Source organism: Mytilus trossulus, chromosome 2, assembly GCF_036588685.1.
Source record: "Mytilus trossulus isolate FHL-02 chromosome 2, PNRI_Mtr1.1.1.hap1, whole genome shotgun sequence".
In the NCBI taxonomy this organism is placed as follows: domain Eukaryota; kingdom Metazoa; phylum Mollusca; class Bivalvia; order Mytilida; family Mytilidae; genus Mytilus; species Mytilus trossulus.
In genome coordinates this window covers 94,383,205-94,410,539 of record NC_086374.1, presented here as the reverse complement: position 1 = coordinate 94,410,539, position 27,335 = coordinate 94,383,205, and the positions used below count along the sequence as shown (strand labels likewise).

The 27,335-nt window shown below is 33.0% G+C and overlaps 1 protein-coding gene across 1 annotated transcript in view; it reads right to left on the bottom strand.

The window, feature by feature from the left end:
• The window catches only part of LOC134706114 (uncharacterized), a 181,025-nt gene extending 154,396 nt beyond the window's left edge, over positions 1 to 26,629 (bottom strand). Inside the window, exons 1-12 of the mRNA XM_063564822.1 lie at positions 19,162 to 26,629; positions 18,422 to 18,543; positions 15,361 to 15,666; positions 13,903 to 14,110; positions 12,102 to 12,352; positions 11,051 to 11,264; positions 10,005 to 10,256; positions 9,752 to 9,883; positions 6,706 to 6,909; positions 6,146 to 6,403; positions 2,502 to 2,712; positions 2,109 to 2,278 (exon numbers count right to left, since the gene is read on the bottom strand). Coding sequence (XP_063420892.1) covers positions 2,109 to 2,278; positions 2,502 to 2,712; positions 6,146 to 6,403; positions 6,706 to 6,909; positions 9,752 to 9,883; positions 10,005 to 10,256; positions 11,051 to 11,264; positions 12,102 to 12,352; positions 13,903 to 14,110; positions 15,361 to 15,666; positions 18,422 to 18,543; positions 19,162 to 26,629 — 9,796 coding nt within the window. The remainder of the gene's footprint in view (positions 1 to 2,108; positions 2,279 to 2,501; positions 2,713 to 6,145; positions 6,404 to 6,705; positions 6,910 to 9,751; positions 9,884 to 10,004; positions 10,257 to 11,050; positions 11,265 to 12,101; positions 12,353 to 13,902; positions 14,111 to 15,360; positions 15,667 to 18,421; positions 18,544 to 19,161) is intronic.
• Between the last annotated feature and the right edge of the window lie 706 nt (positions 26,630 to 27,335).

The following is a 27,335-nucleotide window of genomic DNA, read 5'->3' as shown; positions in this document are numbered from 1 at the left end:
TGGTCGTCTTACACACGATGTAAATTGCATTCTGTTTTAATAAAACAAAGGTAAATTATTAGGGTTAAATAAGCAGTATATAAATTGTGTTTATATATGTAACTAATCCAAATGAGTCGTACATAGGCCCTGTGTGGAAAATCTATTTGTAGTTATTTTATCACAAATAAATGTTTTGAAACTGAATGACTGCTATTATGTTTTACTTTTTAATTAAAATTCACAGTCATCAATACCTGTTTTGCTGAATATAAGGTGTTCCAAATAAAGGTTATATTGGAATTAATCTGCTGTGTGTTGTGTAGATTTAACAGTAGAAACAAGGTTTCTCAAAGGTGACAGAAAAAAATACTTTTAGAATATATTATTTGATGGCTGGGACAAACTCCCACAGACATATAAATCAACCATGTAGGTACCGCTAAGTGACAAGGCATTAAATTTAACCATGTTGATCTATATTAACATAAGTCTGTACATCAAAAAGTTGGTAACTGTTATCTTCTTAGTTTTCCTCAACCAATTGTTATGAAACTTATACACATTGCTTTATAATATTACCATAAATCACAGATCATGTTTGACTTTTGGTTGTGCCAGCTTAATTGGTCATCAGTTATGCCAGTTTATAACGTTATAATCTCCATTTATGTTCTTTTGTGTGCAGTCTTTTGTGTAAGGTCATGTTGGCAGAGGTGCAAAACAAGTTATAAGAAAGTCCTTAGATTGCAAATATCAAAAACCTGCACAAAGTCAAGATATTTCTGCTGGAAGAGTGTCATATTAAAAAAACAAAATAATTTGACCTTTAAGTCAAAGGTGAAGGTGATATATAGCTGCAAGCCATGTTCACAAAAATAATTTATTATAACACACATGATATTGAGAATAGTTGAAAAGTTGTAAACAAATCTGTCAAAAAGGCTTTCAAAACTCTAAAAAGTAAAAAAAAATTGACCTTCAGGTAAAAGGTCAAGGTCATAATATTAAGAAAAGTAAGGACATTAGGGTCCTGATATTATGCAACCATGTATGCATTTATCTACCATAAATTGAAACAATTTTAGGAAAAAAAAAACCTGCTTTCAGTGTGATTTTTATGTTTTTTGGACATTTTTTATTTTAACCTTTGACCTTTGACCTTTAAAAAATCCCCCAAAAAAATTAATGAAAAATTTCTGTGATAAGGTTGATTATTTGTGATATATAGGTGTTTCAGATGTACAGATCTGGCTTTTTTTCAAATTTTAATCTAAAAAATGAAAAATTTAGGTATTGTTATCTTTTATCAAAATTCCTTTAAAGTGTTACCTCAAACGACCTAGTTATATATGATTATGTTTACACAAATCCAAATTTGATGTTCAAATTTAATTAAGGGAAGTATACCGTCTGTAAAAAAATATATATCTAATAATTGCATCTTCTGCAAGATTTATAATTCTTTTCTTTAAATTGGAGCATTTTCAGAAGAAATTTTGAGCAATATGTTACTGTTGTTAGGCAAATATCAATAAGCGGAATTCCCTAGCAACCGTTGCTTTCCAGCTTTTTTGTTTGATTTTTTTTTCTTTTCGGTTATATAAGGAACATTCTCTGAAAAATTTATAAAATTCCCACTACCTTGGTATATCACCTTTTGTCTGGTTTTACATGGACTGCTACTTAAATATATACAAGGTAAAACTAATGTCTTAAATGCCCAGTTTTGTGTACACTTAACCTACACAAGGCCTACATTGACTATCGACTGTGTGTAGATAAAACATGATTTAAACTACATGTAAACATTGAGTTTTATCAATGGGAACGCAAATGTGTTTAGTTTACGTGTGAGTTACACTAACACAAAACCGAATTTAGGTCAATGTGAACACGGCCTCAGTTGATACAACACCTGATGTAACTGCAAGATTGTAGGAAAATAAACATATAATTGCAAAATGTCATTTCTGGTACCTGCTTTGATTTAGATACCAATACTTTTAAATTCTATATAAAAGAACAGTGTATACTTCCAATAGCTGAATTCCAGATTTGGTTATCTGGCAGATGCAATCTTAAATCAAATCACAACTATATTTTTAATTAAAAAAATATGTCCTTACCAGACCAACCAGTTGTACAGTTACATGAGGCAATGACGTAGTTTGGATTGGATTCATTTCTCAGATTGTCATAGTCACATGTTCCGTGGTCACCTGTACATCCACTACACGCCATAATGATCACCTCTATAGCGTCTGCTGTTACACCATCACTGTCCACAGTAGTTACCCTGTGGAGATAATGTAAAATAATTACACATTTATATACACAATTTAATCAAAGTGTGAAAGAAAATTAATATTCCTCAATTTACATAATATCATTACAAAATAAAATCGAAAATATATAATGAATACCAAATAACTACATGCTATATCAAACGCAGAACATTCTCATTGTTTCACTCCTCAACCCTAGATTTTTTTAAAACAAAATACCTATGCAAAAGTTACCTGATTTTTTCTGTATCTAGATTTGCAGGTGTCCATGTTAATATCAAATTCCCTGTAGAATCATTAGCTGCAAAAGTGCCTCCATTTGGCTGATCTATTATACTGTATCTAAAACCTGGTTTATCATCCTGACCTTGGAAGTTGAAACTTATAGGTTGATTTACTACAACTTTGATAGATTCTTCTCCCTCTATTTCTGGTGCCTCATTTTCTGAAAGATAATGAATTTATTGAATTATATAACAGTTTCATCAGAAGAAAAAAGATCACTTAAATCAAGACAAACAGTATATCAGTGAAAATACACCTACTTCATGTAATTGCAGTAATTCCGCATATATTTATGGACCCATTTCCCATGTTATAACAGGAGATCTTAACATCGTTCAAGACCGAGAGTTAAAATCATTCCTCAGTAAAGGACAGTGAAAATACACCTACTTCATGTAATTGCAGTAATTCCGCATATATTTATGGACCCATTTCCCATGTTATAACAGGAGATCTTAACATCGTTCAAGACCGAGAGTTAAAATCATTCCTCAGTAAAGGACCTAAATATCGTCCCCCGTCAATTATTAATTGGAATGAGTGTCGAAATATCATCCACGACTCACTCCATACTTACTGTATGAAATGGATAAAACGGGAAAAAGCTGACAAAAAATCTTTGGACTCTTTTTTTAATTCAGTAATGAAGATAGTTGATATACGTATTCAACATTTTAAAGAACATTTTACTTTTAACAATAACCACAATAAACCTATTTCTCGTATCAAACATAAACTAAAAGAACTAGCCAAGGAATTTGTTTTTGTCCCGGCCGATAAAGCTGCTTATTATATTAATATTGTTTGATGTAAATTTTACATTGAGGTTCTGAAAAAGGAAATCACCAATTCACCAACATTCCAACTGACTCCAGTTTCAGAAAACGAAATCTGTAACAAACATAAACTTTTAGCCACCGCTTTACAAGCAGAGCCAAATACAATGAAAGTCCCAACTATGTATTGGCTTCCAAAGCTACACAAAACCCCTTACAAATATAGATTTATTTCGTCTTCAAGCCATTGTTCAACTACTAAATTGTCTATTCTTCTTACCAGCACACTTGGTACAATTAAAAACCTTATAATAAATTGTTCAAATAAGGCCTTCGAAAATAGTGGAATAAATTACTTTTGGAGTGTCAAGAACTCGTTGGAAGTACTTGATAAACTGCATGCTCATATTGGTGATTTTGAATCTGTTCAAAGTTTTGATTTTTCTACCCTGTATACCACATTGCCTCACATTCTCATTAAGAAAAAATTCACACACCTAATTAAATGGGCATTCAAAAAATCAGAATGTGAATATATATGTTCAAACTCTTTTAGGTCATTTTTTAGTAGCAATAAACAAAAAAACTATGTTAATTGGACATGCTTTGATACTATATATGCCCTTGAATTTTTACTAGATAACATTTTTGCTCGCTTTGGGGATTCCGTATATCGTCAGATTATCGGAATTCCAATGTGGACTAACTGTGCACCACTTATTGCGGACCTCTTTTTGTATTGTTATGAGTTACAATTTATGACAAAAATAAGCAAAGACCCATCAAAACAACATCTGATAAACAAATTTAAAAATACTTTTAGATATTTGGATGATATTTTGGCTCTCAATAATGACGACTTCAGTATGTATATTAATGAAATTTATCCTGCTGAACTTACTTTAAATAAAGCTAATACTAATAATGACCACTGCCCTTTCCTCGATCTTGATATCTATATCACTAACGGAAAGCTGAATACTAAAATTTATGATAAAAGGGATGATTTTTCATTTCCTATCGTTAATTATCCGTTTTTAGATGGTGACGTTCCCTTGTCACCATCTTACGGTGTTTATATATCTCAACTTGTACGATTCGCTCGTGTTTGTAACAATGTTTTAGATTTTAACGAGAGAAATTTATGTATTACTGAAAAATTATTACACCAGGGTTTTCGATATCACAAACTAGTCAAAACTTTTACTAAATTTTATCATCGATATAAAGACATCATTCGTAAATATAGCTCAACATGCAGACTTTTTATACGTTCAGGTATTTCACATCCAATTTTTTATGGAAATATTCTTTATAAAGCACAAAGGTGTCAGTATTCACCTCAGAAACTTACAAAACCTTTAAATAGACTGATTAAGAAGGGATATAATTACGATACTGTTGTCAAGTCATTAAAGATTGCATATTTTGGCGTTAATATTGAGTCACTGATAAGGCCTTTGCGTCGGAACTAAAGACATTTATTCTAAAAACAGTTGTTGGCATGACACGGGTTATGTTCTTATCATATATGTTATGATGGTATGATAATAAACCCCTAACGGGAAGGATTGCGCCTGAGGTTCATATGATGAAATCATAATCTTTCAGTCAGTTTAATTAAAGTCTGGAGCTGGCATGTCAGTTAACTGCTAGTAGTCTGTTGTTATTTATGTATTATTGTCATTTTGTTTATTTTCTTTAGTTACATCTTCTGACATCAGACTCAGACTTCTCTTGAACTGAATTTTAATGTGCGTATTGTTATGCGTTTATTTTTCTACATTGGTTAGAGGTATAGGGGGAGGGTTGAGATCTCACAAACATGTTTAACCCCGCCGCATTTTTGCGCCTGTCCCAAGTCAGGAGCCTCTGGCCTTTGTTAGTCTTGTATTATTTTTATATTAGTTTCTTGTGTACAATTTGGAAATTAGTATGGCGTTCATTATCACTGAACTTGTATATATTTGTTTAGGGGCCAGCTGAAGGACGCCTCCGGGTGCGGGAATTTCTCGCTACATTGAAGACCTGTTGGTGACCTTCTGTTGTTGTTTTTTATTTGGTCGGGTTGTTGTCTCTTTGACACATTCCCAATTTCCATTCTCAAATTTATACCTATACAGAAATTAAAGATTGAGGAATACTAACCCAAATGTTTTCAAAGGAGCTGGTTATTGAATTACATATGGGACAAGACCCTTGTGAGTAGTCTAGGTTGTTAAAACAAAACTCATCATCGTTTCTAAAACTCATAATATATGATATGACACTGGACACCTTAAGCAACCAATAATCAATCAATCATAAAACGGCAGTTCCGAGATACAGTACTAGTTAGCTGAATCTGTTATGTAAATTTCATCACCATGTGACCAAATTGTAGACATGCATCATCAACAGGAACTCAAAAAGTTGAGTATTTGATATTCAAGGATGTTTAGGAACAGTTACAGAAAAAAACAGCAAGAAAAGGTTAAATGTAACTTGAAAGAACCAAATTGATCAAAACTCTGAAAATATCTTTCCACTAAAGGATATCATATTCTAATATTAGAAGACTTAAACTGTGCTAATTTGATTTATTCAAAAGTATCTGAATAACCAGATTCGGTCACTGTCAATAATTGTAGAAAGAAGGGATTTAATGTTTTTGAATATTAAACAAAATCACTGAACTCATTTCTCATGAATAGGGTTCTTATTGCTGTCCTTCAACTCCAAAAAATATTAAGTCATTCAACAATTTTACATTGAAAGCTTACACCTCCAAAATTTGTAATACTGTCTTTAAAGTGTAGAAATAAAAACAAAAATTACGCAATTGTGCAGTTTCAGACTCAGCTTCCACATTTGTTGATTGGGTATCATCAGCAAATGACTGATCACCAGTTGCTAAGTAATCAAAGATACAAGCTTTATATTGGTCAGTTCTGCCACCACAGACGCTATAAGCTGACTGGAGGGTACTATTATCAAACTCATCAATAAACAATGGAACAAAATCTTGGTGACTGAAATCAACCCAGGATTTCCCATCAGCATAATCAAATATTGAATTGGATGCAGTTGTCTCCCCTATAATACAAAAATTGTAATATTATAATTAAAACAGATCCCTAGTATTTATTAAAGGGTGCTAAAAATTATGTAGTTTGGCCATTGAATTGTAAAGTATAATGCAAAAAAATCCTTTTATCATGTTAAAAGTAAAGAAATTTCAAAAGAAAAGATTTTAATAAAGTCTCAAAAGAAAAGATTTTAAAAAAGTCTTCATAAGATAAAAAAAAAATTACTTACATTTTTAATTAAAGATTTTTTTGTATGTCATAATATTTTTTTTAAACAAACATCACTTAACCTGAGATTTTATTACTTACACAGCTGACCAAAATTGTTATAGATTTTTCTTTCAGAATCAATATCACTAGGTTGAAGTACATTTCCATTTGGTAATATAAATTCATTGGTTTTGTCGCCATCAAAGTTTCCCATAAGACCTTGAACTTGGGCTTTAAAATCCTCAGGAACTGATGCTGATAAAGTCAACTGCCGAGTTTTTACCTGAAAGTTTAACTGAATCCCTGCAAATGTAAAGGATTATATATATATAAATAAAGAAATATAAATCAATATTTAATGTTTTTTCTCCCATTTTATTTTTTTGGTAGACAATTTGGTAGATTCAACCTAGGTTTATCAACCATGTGTCAAAGATATTTACTTCTTAAATTCATTAAATTATTCTTTTCAAGATATATATGTAAAATTACAGATATCCAAAGTAAACATATGTAACACTGTCTTACATTATCATTCATGCATTGTACAAGTACTCTTCTTTAACAAGGATGATAATTATTCGACAAAGATCTGAGCTGTAAAAACCAAATATCTTGGGTAAACTAAAAACAGTAAAGTCAACTTAATCTGAGGGACCTTTTTTCCAAATGCAATATTGGTATGATACCTGTAAACGTGCCTTGCTATGAAATTAAGATTAACAAGATATGTATATATATTACAGTGTTACAGTGAATTTATATAATCAGTGATTATGTACAATCCCTGAAATTTTCAAGGATTATGTAGAATCACTGGCCAGTGTAGGGATTATATATAATAACTAAAATTATCAGGGATTATGTATAATCACTAGAAAAAACGTCAGGGATTATACATAATAACTAAAATGACGAATTAGTTTTATTTACAAATAAAATAAATAAAATTCAAATAATTTATTCTATAAAATCATATAACAATGTCATTATAAACATGAATTGTAAAATGTTAAGAATAATATACCAAAATAATAACCCCAATTTAATAAAATGTAAGGCACAATATATAAAAAACAAAGTGTTGAACACAATTTATTAAAATATTAGACACAATACATTTAAATGTTTAACACAATGTTTCAAAATCAATCATTTATTTTTACAAATTAAATTTTGATGGCATCTACCATTCTATATTTGCCCTGCGTTTCTTATTTGCTTCACATATGTTTTAACCACAACATCAACATTTTCAAAAACCTTTTCCTTCACATATGGAATCAAATTTTACAAAACGCCTATGAGAAATACAGTGTTCAGTACAAACATCTGAAGGTACCCCCAAAAAAGGGAATAGACAACCTCGATCTTGTTCTTGTAAAAGATTTGAGTAAGATACCATGTTTTGTGGCCAGGCGATATTCTTTTTTAACTTTTTGTGAACAATTGCCATTATGTTTTTGGGGTTTCCTTTTCCTTTTTTACCCTGTGGAATTGCTATGAGAATATTACATCAAATGCCAGCTTCCTCTAAAAGTTTGTTCAGTTTGTCAAAACATAGGTCTGCCTGTGTTTCTATACATTTAGCTATAGATGCGTTAGTTGTCTCAGTTTGAATATCTTGTTTATTTGAACGCAAAAAAATCACAAAATAGGTGTTCCATAATCTTCTTCAGCATCTGTTTTACATATACCACAAGTAACATGATCTTTGGATTTTCAATTAAAACATGAATGTGCATTTGATGCTGGCTTTTAATAAACAAGGAGCCTGTAATTTAGTGATGGCGTTTGTTTAAGTGTTACATATTTGTTTTTCATTCATTTGTTGTACATAAATAAGGCCGTTAGTTTTCTCGTTTGAATTATTTTACATTGTCATTTCGGGGCCTTTTATAGCTGACTATGCGGTATGGGCTTTGCTCATTGTTGAAGGCCATACGTTGACCTATATTTGATATTTTATGTGTCATGTTGGTCTCTTGTGGATAGTGGTCTCATTGGCAATCATACCACATCTCTTTTTAAATAACAATACATGTAAATTATCGCTATAAACAGAATGTTGATATTATCAATTTTGAGGTATCAAACCTTATCTCAGAACCCTGTGTTTGTTATAATTATCTTTAAGGTAGCACAATAAAAAGATTTTTCATCCCCAATCAGACATCTTTAAACTGATGTAATTCCACTCTTCTTTCTTTAAATCTTATAAATGAGGTACCAAAAGAAAGAAGGAGTAATCTTTCAAATTGTGATAATTTCATTATGTAATTAGTTGCCATATTGTGATGTCTATACTTGAATGAATTTAGCTTCTTTGTTTTTCATAGCATCCCATAATATTTTATAGATTCTTGCAGAACACAGTTTGACCTTCAAAACCTTGTCTCAGATTGTTCCTATTGTATTTCATTCTCTCATAAATCTTCAATGAAGTTTGCAACATCAATTCATAAGAGACCACTAAATTCAATTGGGTATAAAATTTGTTCTATTGATGTGTTTTGGAAATCTTAGACACAGTTTTGGAGGTCAAGCTGTGTTGTACATGAATCTATAAATATGTTGGGATGCTATGAAGAACAAAGACGCTAAATTCATTCAAGTGTGGACATCACAATATAGCAACTAATTACATAATAATTATGTCATAAAGAAATTATCACAATTTCCAAGATTAATCTTTCTTCTTTATTTTGGTAACTCATTTATAAAATATAAAGAAGGATGAAATGAATTACATCAGTTTAAAGTTGACTGATTGGGATTGAACAAATATTGCGGTACCTTAAGATCATCCTCTGTGTTTTTAAAAAAACAAATTATTCCATCTGGCAAGGAATATGAAAGAAAAAAAAATAATAATTTGTCTACATTATTTTTTTTTATCAAACAAAGAATCTTTAAATTATTGATAATCCCTGAAATCAGATTTAGGGTATTTAAAAAATAATTATTAAAATGATCAGTGATTATGTAAAATCACTGATCATTTTCAGGGATTATATATAATCCCTAATGATATTAGTAATTCTACATTTTCCCTGAAAAATCAGGAATTCTACATAATCCCTGATTATACAAATTCACTGTAACATATATGTTTGTATATATATTAAAATGTTGTTATAATCACCTGACTCGGAGAAAGCAACAGCAAGTGTATGGTTTTGACGTCTCAACACAATCCCAGGTAGAAAAACAGCAAAGTTATCTTCAGTATTAAACCGTGTTGTGTAGTCATTTCCGTTACCATAAACTACCAATGCTGTAATAAAGAAAGTTTTCAAATACTATAAAAGACAGGCCATAGTTCAGGTTACTAAAACAAAACAAAACCAATAATTTCATTTCGTTGATTTTAAACATCACCAGGGTTTATAACTTACTTTCCAAATCACTGGCTAGTTCTACTTGCATTGTTGCATTTCCATCTTCTTTTGCAGCAAAACCACTAAATATAGTCGCGTTTATTTTCTTTAGGTCAGTTCCATTCTTTGAAGTAGCTAAGTCTGTTCTAGCTTGAACTTCGAAGGTTACATTTTCATTTGTAATCTTCATCATTGTGTATTCCCCCCAGCCGTTAAATGTGTATTGAAATCCATCCAATGTGTCAACATGAGGATCTCCAAAGGTAAAGACTGAAAATATATACAAAATTTACCAATTGAAATCATATGAAACGAGTTATTTTTAATCATAACGTGAAGGAAATTATAGAACCAATACATGCATGCATATTTTCAAAACTAAGTTCTCTATGCAAATTATTTTACATTATTTTAGACTCCATAATGTATAATAATTATATCTCATTTCATACAGTGATTGCTGATCGACAACTTCAGCTACTTATTCTCAGGACAAAGTATTTTATCATTGAGCTTGATAAACCATCGCTCATATTTTTTTCAAGTTTTAAATAGTGTTACTTATAAAATTGTATATGAGAAATCAATATGAAAAAGCAAACATTTAAAGAAGCATTTCTTTACAGAAAAACAGAGTATACATTTGTAACTGTAAACCAACATATTTTTGCGGATAATTTAATTTGCGTTTTGTTCAATCTAAGAAAAAAAACAAAAGGATATGGGATATCCGTCCATGCCACAAAATCAGTACATGTACAGCAATAAACACACACAAAGTAAATGAACAGTGCTTTTATTGCTGTTCTTCATCTCAAAGTCACAAAGAGGCAATCAAAATGGCGCAAGAAAATCTCCCCTAAATGCAAGCTCACTTTGTGGTGTTTAAAGTTGATGATTTAAAATTTTCTTAATATAGTTGAATAACGACAGATCAACGCTAACATGTTCATGACGATTTATATTGGCATTGTTTTTCTTCTAAGGAAGGTCAAGAAAATAAGTTGGTTTATAATATGGTACACTCATACAGACCTATAAATCATCAGAATACATGTACTTACATATACCAAATGGTGACCGCCTGTAACAAAACCCCACTGGTCTTACTCTGTAGTACAGATGACAATTATTTGATTTTTCACAACAATTTTCTTTAGGTATGACATTATCTTGTTGGTATGTAACAATATCAGTAAAAGGATTCCCTGTAACCATAGTACCAGCATCTGGACTATTCCTAAGCAGGAACCCATAGAACTGGTGATAACAACAAATCTAAAAAGTTAAATAAAGTTTGTTATCTATGAATTATCACTTTTGTTTGGCATGTCTGAGTGCTTATAAATGTTATACAAATGTTTTTTTCTTATACGAAATATGAACAAGGCCTAGCTCTCATGTAGATTGTTGGTGTTTTATGTTTATACATTTGAAATCACCAATTTATACTGTGAGGGTAATGCATGTATCAAAAGGTACACAAAGAAGAAAGGTAGCAAGTACAAATAGTCATAAAAAATATGTTACACCATTTTGTTAATATATATTTTTTCAAATGTTATCAATCCTGAATTTATTTATCTAAATGAATGATTTAATCATGATTTCTGGGAGGTGTAACACATGTCAGGGTTTTCTTTAAACATGCCATTTTATTCTTTAATTTATAATTTACTTCTTAGTCAAATCACTTCCAAGGTCCATTTTTAGTCATAGAAATGTTGTGAGGGTCAATAAAGACTATACTATGTTAATGTGTTTAGCATGGATAAAAGATGATAGATAATGAAAAAGAGACATTTACTGCATATAAACATCAGGTGCATGCTCTCCTATTCCAAACATCACAGGCAAACATGATGTCTTCATCTATATGGATCCACTTATATAGATATAGGAAGATGTGGTGTGAGTGCCAATGAGACAACTCTCCATCCAAATAACAATTTAAAAATTAAACCATTATAGGTTAAAGTACGGCCTTCAACACGGAGCCTTGGTTCACACCGAACAACAAGCTATAAAGGGACCAAACATTACTAGTGTAAAACCATTCAAACGGGAAAACCAACGGTCTAATGCACATTAAAGCAGATATAAATGTGTACTTACACGACTGATACCAAATCTGTAGTTGGCAAAGCACACCGCATTATTTTGATATGAAAAGAAATAAAATCTTCCATCAAAAACCATCATTCTCTGATTGCAAGGACAAATATTAGCTAACCACCATCTCCTATTTCTCAAGCTCCATTGAACTGAATTAACATTCTTACGATACCATCTCACACACTGAGAAGCTGGATTCTGTGGTACTGGACCGTTTAAGTTAAGTGACATAAAATATACACCATTTGCACCTACAATAGAAATTTAAATGCATGATTCAAGTAAACAATCAATGAATCATTTTACAGTTGAAAAAAAGTTAATTGCCCCATACATTGTAGCTAATTAATGTACGCAACACAATTTAAAAAATATTTACTCTTTGGAACAGATGAATTTGTTCAGATAATCCAGAATTATCTTTAATAAAGGTATGCATAATTATTCAATATAAATTATTTGTGTGTTTTTAAATACAAGTGTTGAATGTGACAGTTTTCCTGTTGAAATGGCATTAAAAGAGGGACGAAAGATACCAAAGGGACAGTCAAACTCGTAAATCTAAAACAAACTGACAACGCCACGGCTAAAAATGAAAGACAAACAGAAAAACAATAGTACACATGACACAACATAGAAAACTAAAGAATAAACAACACGAACCCCACCAAAAACTAGGGGTGATCTCAGGTGCTCCGGAAGGGTACGCAGATCCTGCTCCACATGCGGCACCCGTCGTGTTGCTTATGTGATTACAAATCCGGTAAATAGTCTAATTCGGTAGGTCAAATTCATGAAAGGGAAAGGGATTGTAGTTACGACGTAAGGAACATATCCGATGTCATTTGTGAAACGGTTATTCCATAACGGTCAACCAACTCGTGATGGCGACCGTAAAATTTACGAAGGGATGATTTCAACTTCACAATTTGGAACTCTTGGTTTAATAGCTTCCTTGTGAGCAGTAATCCTCTATCAAGAAAATCATGATAGGAAATGCAAGCACGGGAATATCGTATCAATTGGGAGATATATACCCCGTATTCAGGTGCTGCTGGAATGTTACTACTTCAAATGGAAAGTTCACAATCGGAAAGCTGAAATCATCATTTTTGTCGTAAAGTTTTGTCTTCAACCGACCCTCATTGTCAATTTCTAGATGTAAGTCAAGATATGAAGCCGACTTAACCGTATCTGTAGTATCCTTTATCTCCAATTCGACGGGATACATGCGATCCACATAGTCACCAAATTTTGAATTGTTTAGTGAAAGAACGTCATCTATACAGCGGAAAGTAGAGTTAAAGGATATTGCTAACTTCTTATCTTTTTTCCTAAGAAGTTCCTGCATGAAGTCAGCCTCATAATAATAAAGAAACAAGTCAGCAAGTAGAGGGGCACAGTTTCTTCACTTTGGGATGCCGACAGTCTGTTGAAAAACACGTCCTCCGAACGTAACAAATATGTTGTCAATCAAAAAATCAAGCATCTTGATAACATCGGTTTCAGAGAATTTTTTGTTTGAATCAGAATGATTCTTTACAAAGTAGGATTTATCCCTCCCTAAGACAAGATACTTGTATCTACGTTGGCAATTCTTTTTTATGAAGCAAAGTAATACCAACTCTTTAAATTTGTCTTTTAGTTTGGAATGTGGAATACTTGTGTAAAGAGTAGAAAAGTCAAATGTTTTAATACTGTTACAAGATGAAAGAGAGTTAGATTGTATGTACTCTAAAAGATCTTTGGAATGTTTAAGTATCCATTAAATTAATATTTAAAAATGTCACTATATACCCACCATCAAATGTGTTCCCTCTAAATCTACTAACGTCAAAGGCACTTTCTGTGAAGGAGTATATACTTGATTTGTGTCCACCTAATCCAGAATATCCTATAGCACACTGTCTGCCACCAGGTGGAGACAGGATAGTGACATCCTTAAACAAGGAGTAAGCATAGGTCTTTTCACCATTTGTTGCCAAAATAAATTGAAATGTTACAGTTTTCTAAAAAAGAGAAAGAGAGAATAAATTAATGTATGTGAAACTTCACTTAAACAAGTATTTCCCCTGACTAACAATAGTTGTTAGAAGCATTCTGAGGGTGTCTATGCACAAAAGTATCAATTATCACTTTAACTTGGTATAAGACATTTTCCATAATTTTCAACAGGACCTAGTACTTAATGTAATAATATGACTAAAAAATCTATTTTCTTCTTAAATGGTTTAAAGCATATTGCTTTATGAAACATCATATTGACACCATGAGAAAAATCATGAGAGGGTTATCATGGTAATAAAAGATTTGAAAGGGGTCTCATTGGGGGGTCTTGATCCCAGATCCCGCTTACTGTTTTGTCAGATTCCCGTATTCCGCTTACTGTTTTGTCAGATTCCTGTATCCCGCTTACACTATGTACGTAAGCATTTCTCATTTTTTTGTTATTTACCGTGTCCCGCTAGACTTCATTTCCCGTTTTCACAGCAAAATAATTTAACTTTCACGTGTCACGCTTACAAAAAATCGGCATTCCCGCGTCACGCTAAGACCCAATGCTAGCCCCTTGGAACAGCTAAGTCTTACATGAACCTAAATAGTTTTTTCAGGCAAAGTCTATCATGTATATAAGGTAGGTTTCTGACTTCATGCAAATTAACTTTTTTCTATTTCTTTTTTTTTCAGTGCTAATAGTTTAGGGAATTTTAATGAACTTACTGGTATCAAAATTAGGAACTGCAAAAGCAGATAAAGATTGCATTGGATTTTGAAAAGCAAGGAGCAATTAAATATCTTGAATACATACTAGAAAATTGAAGATGGGTAAACAAAATATAATACTTTTAATATCAGCATTAGCAATTTATAATGTATAATGATATATCAACCAAAGAGATGTATAAGATATTCATCCTTGGTTTTTGGCCTCAATGAATATCACGTCTTTTTGGTTCATAAATCATTTTATCAATCTCCTTAAAAGTCAATTCTATATAAAAGGCCCGAAAAAATATATGTGTGTAAATATCCTATTACCATGATTAAATCTTTGAAAAAATAGGGTAGGTAGGTAGGGATTTATTATTCTTATTTTACCTTTTTTTTCAACATTGAGTCTGTGGGAGGAACACTCTGACTTTAACAGTGCTTATTAAAAAATGAAACTTTAGAGTAGGCTATTTTTCAGCTTGAAAAAAAGGATTATAGGAAACATATATCATTTTTTATTTGGCCAAATCTTACTACATGAACTTACATAATCACCATATAGCCTTGCATTTTCCCATGTAGCTATATACACACAAGATGCTGAAAAATCACTTGTTCGAGCGTAATAATTGACATTAGAAGAAACTTTATTCAACACTGAATCAATCAGTGTTCTATCTCCATTTTCATCATCATCACTATAGAGATGATAAAACATCTTCTCCGTTGATCTAGATACAACCAAATCTGTCCATAATGCAGCTATGATATCTCTTTCTGAAAACACATTCAATTCTCTTGGAACATAAGAAGTATATCTGCAACCCATGCATGCTAGACCATTTGAAGAAAACTGTGAATGAAAAGTAAAAGTTTAAATGAATATACAGATTGTGTTACGACATGAGAGCAATACATGTAGGTATTCACAGTGATTCAGCATTCACAATAAACTTTCGAGTCCACAAGCCTGAAGCTTATTTTTTGGAAAATTTTAGTTAGATTCTGTTGGCTTATAGAAAGAGTAGGACATGTTGGTAAGCATGAAGACAATCGTTGTATTAACTATATCATAGCTAAACTAATTCATTTCTTATTTCCCCATAGTATTTTTAAAAGATATACACATAAGCAAATTCATGATTAAACATGTAATATCAAAGCAACCTGTACAGGTTGCCACAGTATTTTTCTGTCCTCTGAATACCCTGTACTGTATTTGTTAACTTAGTGACATTTATGGATGACAACTACACAACTACAAACAGCACTGTAAGCAGCCCATGTCATATATGTTGCAGACTATCCTATTTACGGTAGATTCATTATAATTTGTTGGATACCAATTTTCGTGGATTTTGTGGGTACAATGTTAACCACCAATTTAAATGTTCAAAGTGCAAATTTGTTGTATGATAAAATGCAGACTATGAAGGCTGTCTCATTGGCGATCATACCACATCTTCTGTTTATAGAGTTTGTACTTTTTTTTCTTTTCAAATGTACATTGTAAAGAAGATATGATCTGAACATCAATCCAAGTACAAGCTTATGCTAATAGATCATCTACATTAGCACTAAGATAGACTTAGTACTTAGATAGTGACAGACTGTCAAAACAATGAATTCTAATAGCGAACGACATGGGCATTTTGTTGTCTGGGGAGAGAAATCAACACATAATTGTGATATAAAAATTCGTCCCAAGATTACTCGTCCAATACTGATTATTACCGTTTTTCCCTTTTAAACTTGATTAAATTATTATTGGAAAAGTACACGTTTGACTTATGCACATAAAAATAATGCAAAGACAGTTTGTAGATTGTTTTGTAAAGAGAAACGAATAAAAATTTCCTTTGTTCTTGTTCTTGATTCTTAAGCATTGACAAAAAATATATATAGGACAAAATTCGTATGTGTTAATAGCAGAGACATGAAACAGGTCTCTGGTAATAGCGGGGACTTTTTATCTAACGAAAGTATAGGAAAGTATTTGATAATAGTGTTCTTAAAATTGAATAAGGTCGACATACAGTAAATCTCCTTTAGAAGAGAGAATTTGCCCCATTATTGTATTTAATTAAGAAGTGGAAGATGAATTACATTTCACTTTAAACTGCACAAAGTTAAATAGAAAGCCAGTATTTCATAAAATTAATGAAAGAGTTCCCTCTTTTTTTAAATATGACTATTGAAACAAGATTTAAATATTTTATACGTGTGGTGTGACTCAGGGACTTTCTATACTAACGTTAGCATAGAAAGTCCCTGTGTGACTGATATAATTTAGAATAACTGTTAAATTCGTAAGTGACGGTGAGACTGATATAATTAAAATAACTGTTAAATTCGAAATTGACGTGTACAATTGTAGAATGAATGATTTACTTATCATGGTTATTCATTAATAAATAACTTTGTGTTTAAAAGTACAGATGAACCACCTCCTCAGAAGAGATTGGTTTATATTATTGTTACATTATTTTCTTTTTCAGGAAGTTCGCTACTCAGTAACAAACTTTTTATAAAATTATCATCTATTGATAGTGGATAATAAAGGAACCACCAGACTGAGAGCAAAAACAAATATATATGTCCGTGTGTTTGTTTTCGAGATATTAGCCATTAAATTTTGGCGGGAAAATGTTCTCTCTTGATTTCTCATAGCTTTATCATTGACAAGTTTAAGTCTTCAAAAACTATTCAAAAATAACAAAGATTTTATAAGACTTTTACAGGTGGCTTATAATTATATATGTAAAATATTTATGAAAAGAAAAAAAGGGGATTAATGAGCAAAATTTGTTAAGGCATTTTTTTAGATAAAACCAGAGGATTCCGAAAATGTGAAAGAAATTCCAAAACATGACAAGCGAACATCCTTAAATTGTACAATGTTTATAAATATCAAGGATAATTTGTATAATATAGTGACAGTCTATGTAAAAGTCCACACTATTCCAATCCTTCTTACTATATAAAATCCTTGTAAATATGAACAGATAATTAAATTATGTTGTTATTTTTAAGCGCTTCATACAAAATGTACTTCGGTCAACGCTTTTACACCCCAATGAAGTTCCATAAAGAAGCGTTCACTTCATAAGTTACAGTTGGCTTGTGGCAAATACATTTTGTAACTGCTTGAATACATGATTGTTTTTTTTTTAGTTTTTATATGTATCAAATGCAACTCATTTTTTTGTTGCCATTATGGAAACTGATCAAAACTACAAAAGACGAGGTGTGGAAGGACCTTTTTCGTGACGTACGGATTAGGTCTTTAATTTTGCGGGTATTTAGGATTTACACTTTTATTGTGTTTTGCTTAGAATTTAGGAATTTGTGATTAATTTTTCGAAAGATGGCTTTGTTTTTTCATGAATTCTAAATTCTGCGTTTAATTTTCTGGGAATTTCAGATGACATCCTTCTATCCTCCCCTGGGTTGAATAATCAACAGTATCGCATAGCTAAAATAAGCAAACATTCAAACAACTAGGGAATAAAAAGAAACACACACGGTTTACAAATACACGAACGAAAAACAAATTTGAGTTTGCTGAATTGCAAATGACATAAAAGGTGTAGAGAGTATAAACTTACTGTCAAGTAGCTGTAACTGTCACCCAAGAAAGGAATTGATGTGAAACATCCTAAGTTATATGTTGACACATCATCTCCGTATAGTCGTGAATCAGCAGTTGTTTCTCCGAATGCCATAAATTCTGGAAAATATATATATACATTTTTTATTAATATCACAGATTCATAATTGACAATATAAGAGTAATTCGGATGCCTGTCTGGCGATAAGTATTAACCTTTTTGAAGCCTTTTTGTTTTGCCTACTTGTTGTTGTTTTGTCGTCTATAATTGTTGTTTCTTATGTAAATTGTTTGATTCACATATATAACCATAATGATAGATGCAAAATGATTGCAATTTATGACTTTTAAGATTTATTAATTGATGACTTTGGCAAAATTAACCCGTGGTGAAATTATAAGCCTCAAATATCTTTAATTATTTTTTTGTCGTGTACTAAATATGAAAATTGGCCGAAATCTATTGTGTATGTTATTAATGACCAATCACAATGTTTTGAACATATGAAACTTTGAATTAAAAGTTACCCCCTCCCCCTCAATAAGTCAATGCGTAGTTAAGATTTATTTATGTTGAAAAGTTTTTTTTAAATCTTTCAACAGATATGTTTATTTATACGAGAGTTTCGTATGTCGATAAAACCAAAGAAATGCAAACCTGTCGCGGTTTATCTACGTTTTTCCTAACAAATTGGCATATGTTTCTACGGTAAAATTTAAGGGGGGAAAATATCATACCTGAAGCACGTGCTGCAGCTGAAGTTGTCTGTACTGTGGTTGTTGTTTGTGTAGAAGTTGTTGTTGACATTGTTGTTGTTGTTCCTGGCTGGGTTGGGATATCTGGCGGTTTTGTGGTTTCCAATGTCGTTGCAGCTGTTGTATATTCAAATGTTGTTGTCTGTGTAGTAGTCGCCTCAGTTGTAGATTCTAACGTTGAAACTTCAGTTGTAGATTCTAACATTGAAGCCTCAGAGGTAGTTTCTAAGGTAGTTCCTGCAGTTGTAGTTTCTAAGGTACTTCCTGCAGTTGTAGTTTCTAAAGTAGTTCCTTCAGTTGTAGTTTCTAAGGTAGTTCCTTCAGTTGTAATTTCTAAGGTAGTTCCTTCAGTTGTAGTTTCTAAGGTAGGTACTTCAGTTATAGTTTCTAAAGTAGTTCCTTCAGTTGTAGTTTCTAAAGTAGTTCCTTCAGTTGTAGTTTCTAAGGTACTTCCCTCAGTTGTTGTTTCTAAGGTAGTTCCTTCAGTTGTAGTTTCTAAGGTAGTTCCTTCAGTTGTAGTTTCTAAGGTAGTTCCTTCAGTTGTAGTTTCTAAGGTAGTTCCTTCAGTTGCAGTTTCTAAGGTAGTTCCTAAAGTTGTAGTTTCTAATGTAGTACCTTCAGTTGAAGTTTCTAAGGTAGTTCTTTCAGTTGTAGTTTCTAAGGTAGTTCCTTCAGTTGTAGTTTCTAAGGTAGTTCCTTCAGTTGTAGTTTCTGAGGTAGTTCCTTCAGTTGTAGTTTCTAAGGTAGTTCCCTCATTTGTAGTATCTAAGGTAGTTCCTTCAGTTGTAGTTTCTAAGGTAGTTCCTTCAGTTGTCGTTTCTAAGGTAGTTCCTTCAGTTGTAGTATCTAAGGTAGTTCCTTCAGTTGTAGTTTCTAATGTAGTTCCTTCAGTTGTAGTTTCTAAGGTAGTTCCTTCAGTTGTAGTTTCTATGGTAGTTCCTTCAGTTGTAGTATCTAAGGTAGTTCCTTCAGTTGTAGTTTCTAATGTAGTTCCTTCAGTTGTAGTTTCTAAGGTAGTTCCTTCAGCTGTAGTTTCTATGGTAGTTCCTTCAGTTGTAGTTTCTGAGGTAGTTCCCTCAGTTGTTATTTCTAACGTAGTTCCTTCAGTTGAAGTTTCTAAGGTAGTTCTTTCAGTTGTAGTTTCTAAGGTAGTTCCTTCAGTTGTAGTTTCTAAGGTAGTTCCTTCAGTTGTCGTTTCTAAGGTAGTTCCTTCAGTTGTAGTTTCTAATGTAGTTCCTTCAGTTGTAGTTTCTAAGGTAGTTCCTTCAGTTGTAGTTTCTAATGTAGTTCCTTCAGTTGTAGTTTCTAAGGTAGTTCCTTCAGTTGTAGTTTCTAATGTAGTTCCTTCAGTTGTAGTATCTAAGGTAGTTCCTTCAGTTGTAGTTTCTAAGGTAGTTCCTTCAGTTGTAGTTTCTGAAGTAGTTCCCTCAGTTGTAGTTTCTAAGGAAGTTCCTTCAGTTGTAGTTTCTAAGGTAGTTCCCTCAGTTGTAGTTTCTAAGGTAGTTCCTTTAGTTGTAGTTTCTAAGGTAGTTCCTTCAGTTGTTGTTTCTAAGGTAGTTACTTCAATTGTAGTATCTAAGGTAGTTCCCTCAGTTGTAGTTTCTAAGGTGGTTCCTTCAGTTGTAGTTTCTAATGTAGTTCCTTCAGTTGTAGTTTCTAAGGTAGTTCCTTCAGTTGTAGTTTCTGAAGTAGTTCCCTTAGTTGTTATTTCTAATGTAGTTCCTTCAGTTGAAGTTTCTAAGGTAGTTCTGTCAGTTGTAGTTTCTAAGGTAGTTCCTTCAGTTGTAGTTTCTAATGTAGTTCCTTCAGTTGTAGTTTCTAAGGTAGTTCCTTCAGTTGTAGTTTCTAATGTAGTTCCTTCAGTTGTAGTTTCTAAGGTAGTTCCTTCAGTTGCAGTTTCTAAGGTAGTTCCTAAAGTTGTAGTTTCTGGAGTAGTTCCCTCAGTTGTATCTACTGAGGTAGTTCCCTCAGTTGTAGTTTCTAAGGTAGTTCCTTCAGTTGCAGTTTCTAAGGTAGTTCCTAAAGTTGTAGTTTCTAATGTAGTACCTTCAGTTGAAGTTTCTAAGGTAGTTCTTTCAGTTGTAGTTTCTAAGGTAGTTCCTTCAGTTGTAGTTTCTAAGGTAGTTCCTTCAGTTGTAGTTTCTGACGTAGTTCCCTCAGTTGTTATTTCTAATGTAGTATCTTCAGTTGAAGTTTCTAAGTTAATTCTTTCAGTTGTAGTTTCTAAAGTAGTTCCTTCAGTTGTAGTTTCTAAGGTAGTTCCTTCAGTTGAAGTTTCTAAGGTAGTTCCCTCAGTTGTAGTTTCTAAGGTAGTTCCTTTAGTTGTAGTTTCTAAGGAAGTTCCTTCAGTTGTTGTGTCTAAGGTAGTTACTTCATTTGTAGTTTCTGAAGTAGTTCCCTCAGTTGTTATTTCTAATGTAGTTCCTTCAGTTGAAGTTTCTAAGGTAGTTCTTTCAGTTGTAGTTTCTAAGGTAGTTCCTTCAGTTGTAGTTTCTAAGGTAGTTCCCTCAGTTGTAGTTTCTAAGGCAGTTCCCTCAGTTGTAGTATATAAGGTTGTTCCTTCAGTTGTAGTATATAATGTTGTTCCTTCAGTTGTAGTTTCTAAGGAAGTTCCCTCAGTTGTTGTTTCTAAGGTAGTTCCTTCAGTTGTATCTACTAAGGTAGTTCCCTCAGTTGTAGTTTCTAAGGTGGTTCCTTCAGTTGTAGTTTCTAATGTAGTTCCTTCAGTTGTAGTTTCTAAGGTAGTTCCTTCAGTTGTAGTTTCTAATGTAGTTCCTTCAGTTGTAGTTTCTAAGGTAGTTCCTTCAGTTGCAGTTTCTAAGGTAGTTCCTAAAGTTGTAGTTTCTGGAGTAGTTCCCTCAGTTGTATCTACTAAGGTAGTTCCCTCAGTTGTAGTTTCTAAGGTAGTTCCTTCAGTTGCAGTTTCTAAGGTAGTTCCTAAAGTTGTAGTTTCTAATGTAGTACCTTCAGTTGAAGTTTCTAAGGTAGTTCTTTCAGTTGTAGTTTCTAAGGTAGTTCCTTCAGTTGTAGTTTCTAAGGTAGTTCCTTCAGTTGTAGTTTCTAAGGTAGTTCCTTCAGTTGTAGTTTCTAAGGTAGTTCCTTCAGTTGCAGTTTCTAAGGTAGTTCCTAAAGTTGTAGTTTCTAATGTAGTACCTTCAGTTGAAGTTTCTAAGGTAGTTCTTTCAGTTGTAGTTTCTAAGGTAGTTCCTTCAGTTGTAGTTTCTAAGGTAGTTCCTTCAGTTGTAGTTTCTGAGGTAGTTCCTTCAGTTGTAGTTTCTAAGGTAGTTCCCTCATTTGTAGTATCTAAGGTAGTTCCTTCAGTTGTAGTTTCTAAGGTAGTTCCTTCAGTTGTCGTTTCTAAGGTAGTTCCTTCAGTTGTAGTATCTAAGGTAGTTCCTTCAGTTGTAGTTTCTAATGTAGTTCCTTCAGTTGTAGTTTCTAAGGTAGTTCCTTCAGCTGTAGTTTCTATGGTAGTTCCTTCAGTTGTAGTTTCTGAGGTAGTTCCCTCAGTTGTTATTTCTAACGTAGTTCCTTCAGTTGAAGTTTCTAAGGTAGTTCTTTCAGTTGTAGTTTCTAAGGTAGTTCCTTCAGTTGTAGTTTCTAAGGTAGTTCCTTCAGTTGTCGTTTCTAAGGTAGTTCCTTCAGTTGTAGTTTCTAAGGTAGTTCCTTCAGTTGTCGTTTCTAAGGTAGTTCCTTCAGTTGTAGTATCTAAGGTAGTTCCTTCAGTTGTAGTTTCTAAGGTAGTTCCTTCAGTTGTAGTTTCTGAAGTAGTTCCCTCAGTTGTAGTTTCTAAGGAAGTTCCTTCAGTTGTAGTTTCTAAGGTAGTTCCCTCAGTTGTAGTTTCTAAGGTAGTTCCTTTAGTTGTAGTTTCTAAGGTAGTTCCTTCAGTTGTTGTTTCTAAGGTAGTTACTTCAATTGTAGTATCTAAGGTAGTTCCTTCAGTTGTAGTTTCTAAGGTAGTTCCCTCATTTGTAGTATCTAAGGTAGTTCCTTCAGTTGTATCTACTAAGGTAGTTCCTTCAGTTGGAGTATCTAAGGTAGTTCCTTCAGTTGTAGTATCTAAGGTAGTTCCTTCAGTTGTTGTTTCTAAGGTTGTTCCTTCAGTTGTATCTACTAAGGTAGTTCCTTCAGTTGTAGTATCTAAGGTAGTTCCTTCAGTTGTAGTATCTAAGGTAGTTCCTTCAGTTGTTGTTTCTAAGGTAGTTCCTTCAGTTGTATCTACTAAGGTAGTTCCTTCAGTTGTAGTATCTAAGGTAGTTCCTTCAGTTGTAGTATCTAAGGTATTTCCTTCAGTTGTAGTTTCTAATGTAGTTCCTTCAGTTGTTGTTTTTAAGGTAGTTCCTTCAGTTGTATCTACTAAGGTAGTTCCCTCAGTTGTAGTTTCTAAGGTGGTTCCCTCAGTTGTAGCTTCTAATGTAGTTCCTTCAGTTGTAGTTTCTAAGGAAGTTCCTTCAGTTGTAGTTTCTAATGTAGTTCCTTCAGTTGTAGTTTGTAAGGTAGTTCCTTCAGTTGCAGTTTCTAAGGTAGTTCTTAAAGTTGTAGTTTCTAAGGTAGTTCCCTCAGTTGTAGTTTCTAAGGTAGTTCCTTCAGTTGTATCTACTAAGGTAGTTCCCTCAGTTGTAGTTTCTAAGGTAGTTCCTTCAGTTGCAGTTTCTAAGGTAGTTCCTAAAGTTGTAGTTTCTAATGTAGTACCTTCAGTTGAAGTTTCTAAGGTAGTTTTTTCAGTTGTAGTTTCTATGGTAGTTCCTTCAGTTGTTGTTTCTAAGGTAGTTCCTTCAGTTGTAGTTTCTAAGGTAGTTGCTTCAGTTGTAGTTTCTAAGGTAGTTCCTTCAGTTGCAGTTTCTAAGGTAGTTCCTAAAGTTGTAGTTTCTAGAGTAGTTCCCTCATTTGTAGTATCTAAGGTAGTTCCTTCAGTTGTAGTTTCTAAGGTAGTTCCTTCAGTTGTATCTACTAAGGTAGTTCCTTCAGTTGTAGTATCTAAGGTAGTTCCTTCAGTTGTAGTATCTAAGGTAGTTCCTTCAGTTGTTGTTTCTAAGGTAGTTCCTTCAGTTGTATCTACTAAGGTAGTTCCTTCAGTTGTAGTATCTAAGGTAGTTCCTTCAGTTGTAGTATCTAAGGTAGTTCCTTCAGTTGTTGTTTCTAAGGTAGTTCCTTCAGTTGTATCTACTAAGGTAGTTCCTTCAGTTGTAGTATCTAAGGTAGTTCCTTCAGTTGTAGTATCTAAGGTATTTCCTTCAGTTGTAGTTTCTAATGTAGTTCCTTCAGTTGTAGTTTCTAAGGTAGTTCCTTCAGCTGTAGTTACTATGGTAGTTCCTTCAGTTGTAGTTTCTAAGGTAGTTCCTTCAGTTGTAGTTTCTAAGGTAGTTCCTTCAGTTGTAGTTTCTGTAGTAGTTCCCTCAGTTGTAGTTTCTAAGGAAGTTCCTTCAGTTGTAGTTTCTAAGGTAGTTCCTTCAGTTGTATCTACTAAAGTAGTTACCTCAGTTGTAGTATATAAGATAGTTCCCTCAGTTGTAGTTTCTAAGGTAGTTCCTTCAGTTGTAGTTTCTAAGGTAGTTCCTTCAGTTGTTGTTTCTGAAGTAGTTCCCTCAGTTGTTATTTCTAATGTAGTACCTTCAGTTGAAGTTTCTAAGGTAGTTCTTTCAGTTGAAGTTTCCAAGGTAGTTCCTTCAGTTGTAGTTTCTAAGGTAGTTCCTTCAGTTGTAGTTTCTAAGGTAGTTCCCTCAGTTGTAGTTTCTAAGGTAGTTCCTTCAGTTGTAGTTTCTAAGGTAGTTCCTTCAGTTGTTGTTTCTAAGGTAGTTACTTCAGTTGTAGTATATGAGGTAGTTCCATCAGTTGTAGTTTCTAAGGTAGTTCCTTCAGTTGTAGTTTCTGAAGTAGTTCTCTCAGTTGTTATTTCTAATGTAGTTCCTTCAGTTGAAGTTTCTAAGGTAGTTCTTTCAGTTGTAGTTTCTAAGGTAGTTCCTTCAGTTGTAGTTTCTAAAGTAGTTCCCTCAGTTGTAGTTTCTAAGGTAGGTCTCTCAGTTGAAGTATATAAGGTAGTTCCTTCAGTTGAAGTTTCTAAGGTACTTCTTTCAGTTGTAGTTTCTAAGTAAGTTCCCTCAGTTGTTGTTTCTAAGGTAGTTCCATCAGTTGTATCTATTAAGGTAGTTCCCTCAGTTGTAGTTTCTAAGGTGGTTCCTTCAGTTGTAGTTTCTAATGTAGTTCCTTCAGTTGCAGTTTCTAAGGTAGTTCCTTCAGTTGTAGTTTCTAGGGTAGTTCCCTCATTTGTAGAATCTAAGGTAGTTCCTTCAGTTGTAGTTTCTGACGTAGTTCCCTCATTTGTAGTTTCTAATGTAGTTCCTTCAGTTGTAGTTTCTAAGGTAGTTCCTTCAGTTGTAGTTTCTAATGTAGTTCCTTCAGTAGTAGTTTCTAATGTAGTTCCTTCAGTTGTTGTTTCTAAAGTAGTTTCTTCAGTTGTATCTACTAAGGTAGTTACTTCAGTTGTTGTTTCTATTGTTGTTTCTACAGTTGTATCTACTAAAGTTGTTTCTTTAGTTGTAGTTTCTAAAGTAGTTCCTTCAGTTGTTGTTTCTATGGTAGTTTCTTCAGTTGTATCTACTAAGGTTGTTACTTCAGTTGTACTTTCTAAAGTAGTTGCCTCAGTTGCAGTGTCTAATGTAGTTGCGTCTGTGGTTGTTTCTAAACTTGATGCATCAGTTGTTGTCTCTATAGATGTTGCATCTGTGGTAATTGTTGTTTCTGTTGTAACATCAGTTGTTGTGTCAGCAGTATTTGTAGCTGTTTCTGTTGTAACATCAGTTGTCGTATCTGCAGTATTTGTAGATGTTTCTGTTGTTACATCAGTTGTCGTATCTGCAGTATTTGTAGCTGTTTCTGTTGTAACACCAGTTGTAGAATCTGCAGTATTTGTAGCTGTTTCTGTTGGAACATCAGTTGTAGAATCTGCAATATGTGTAGCTGTTTCTGTTGTAACATCAGTTGTAGATTCTGCAGTAATTGAAGCTGTTTCTTTTGTAACATCAGCTGTCGTATCTGCAGTTTTGGTAGCTGTTTCTGTTTTAACATCAGTTGTAGAATCTGCAGTATTGGTAGCTGTTTCTGTTTTAACATCAGTTGTAGAATCTGCAGTATTGGTAGCTGTTTCTGTTGTAACATCAGTTGTCGTATCTGCAGTATTTGTAGCTGTTTCTGATGTAACATCAGTTGTTGTGTCAGCAGTATTTGTAGCTGTTTCTGCTGTACCATCAAATGTCGTATCTGCAGTATCTACAGTTGTTTCGCTCGTTGCATTAGTTGACGTTTCTGTTGTGCCAACTGTTTCTGCCGTGACTTCCGTTGTAGTTTCTGCTTGATTTAAAGTCGATGTAGCAGTAGAGTCTGTTGTTATCGATGCTGTCGACAAAGCAATAGATCCCAAGAAAAGCAGTGCAATTAAAATTCTAACTGCCATTGAAGTTTTTATCCGTCGTCCTATTATTAACATTTTGGCACTGAAAAAAATAAGAAGAAATATTTAATATGATGGGTTTTAATCTGTTGTGTTTATCTAAGTAGTAATGTATCGTGTTCGCCATTTTTTTTGTCATATATTCGGTTAATGTTCCCATCGATGTTTGTTTTTTATCACAAAGGAGCAAAATGCCTATGTAAAATTAAAACAGCATTTACTTTTGTCAGGTTTTAAAGTTTTGAAATATAAAAACTTGGTCAGCAGAGCCATTACAAGATTTAAATATGTATTTTTCTCATTGTTGAAGGCTATAGTATGACATGAAGGTGTTCACATCATTATCCTTTGGTGGATAGTTGTCTAATTGATAATCTCATGCATTATTTTTTATTTTATAAATCTTGTCCAAATGCTGGTCAGAGGCGGAATTTAGGGGGCAGGGGGCCCGGGCCCCTTATTTTCTGGGAAAAATTTGGTTCATTATATAGGGAATCTCTGATGCATGAACGGAGCGGGCACTTCGTAGGCTGCCAATGGGTCCCTGCTTAAGATAATTCTGGATCCCCCACTGCAGGTAGCAGTGTATTGGTTTCTTAGTTAGAACATGAAGCTTTTTGATTCCATCGTTATAGCTTGGAGAAGACGTTACTAAGTTGTAAAACTTGTATCTAATCCATTTGTTATTTTGAACAATAAAATATGTTTA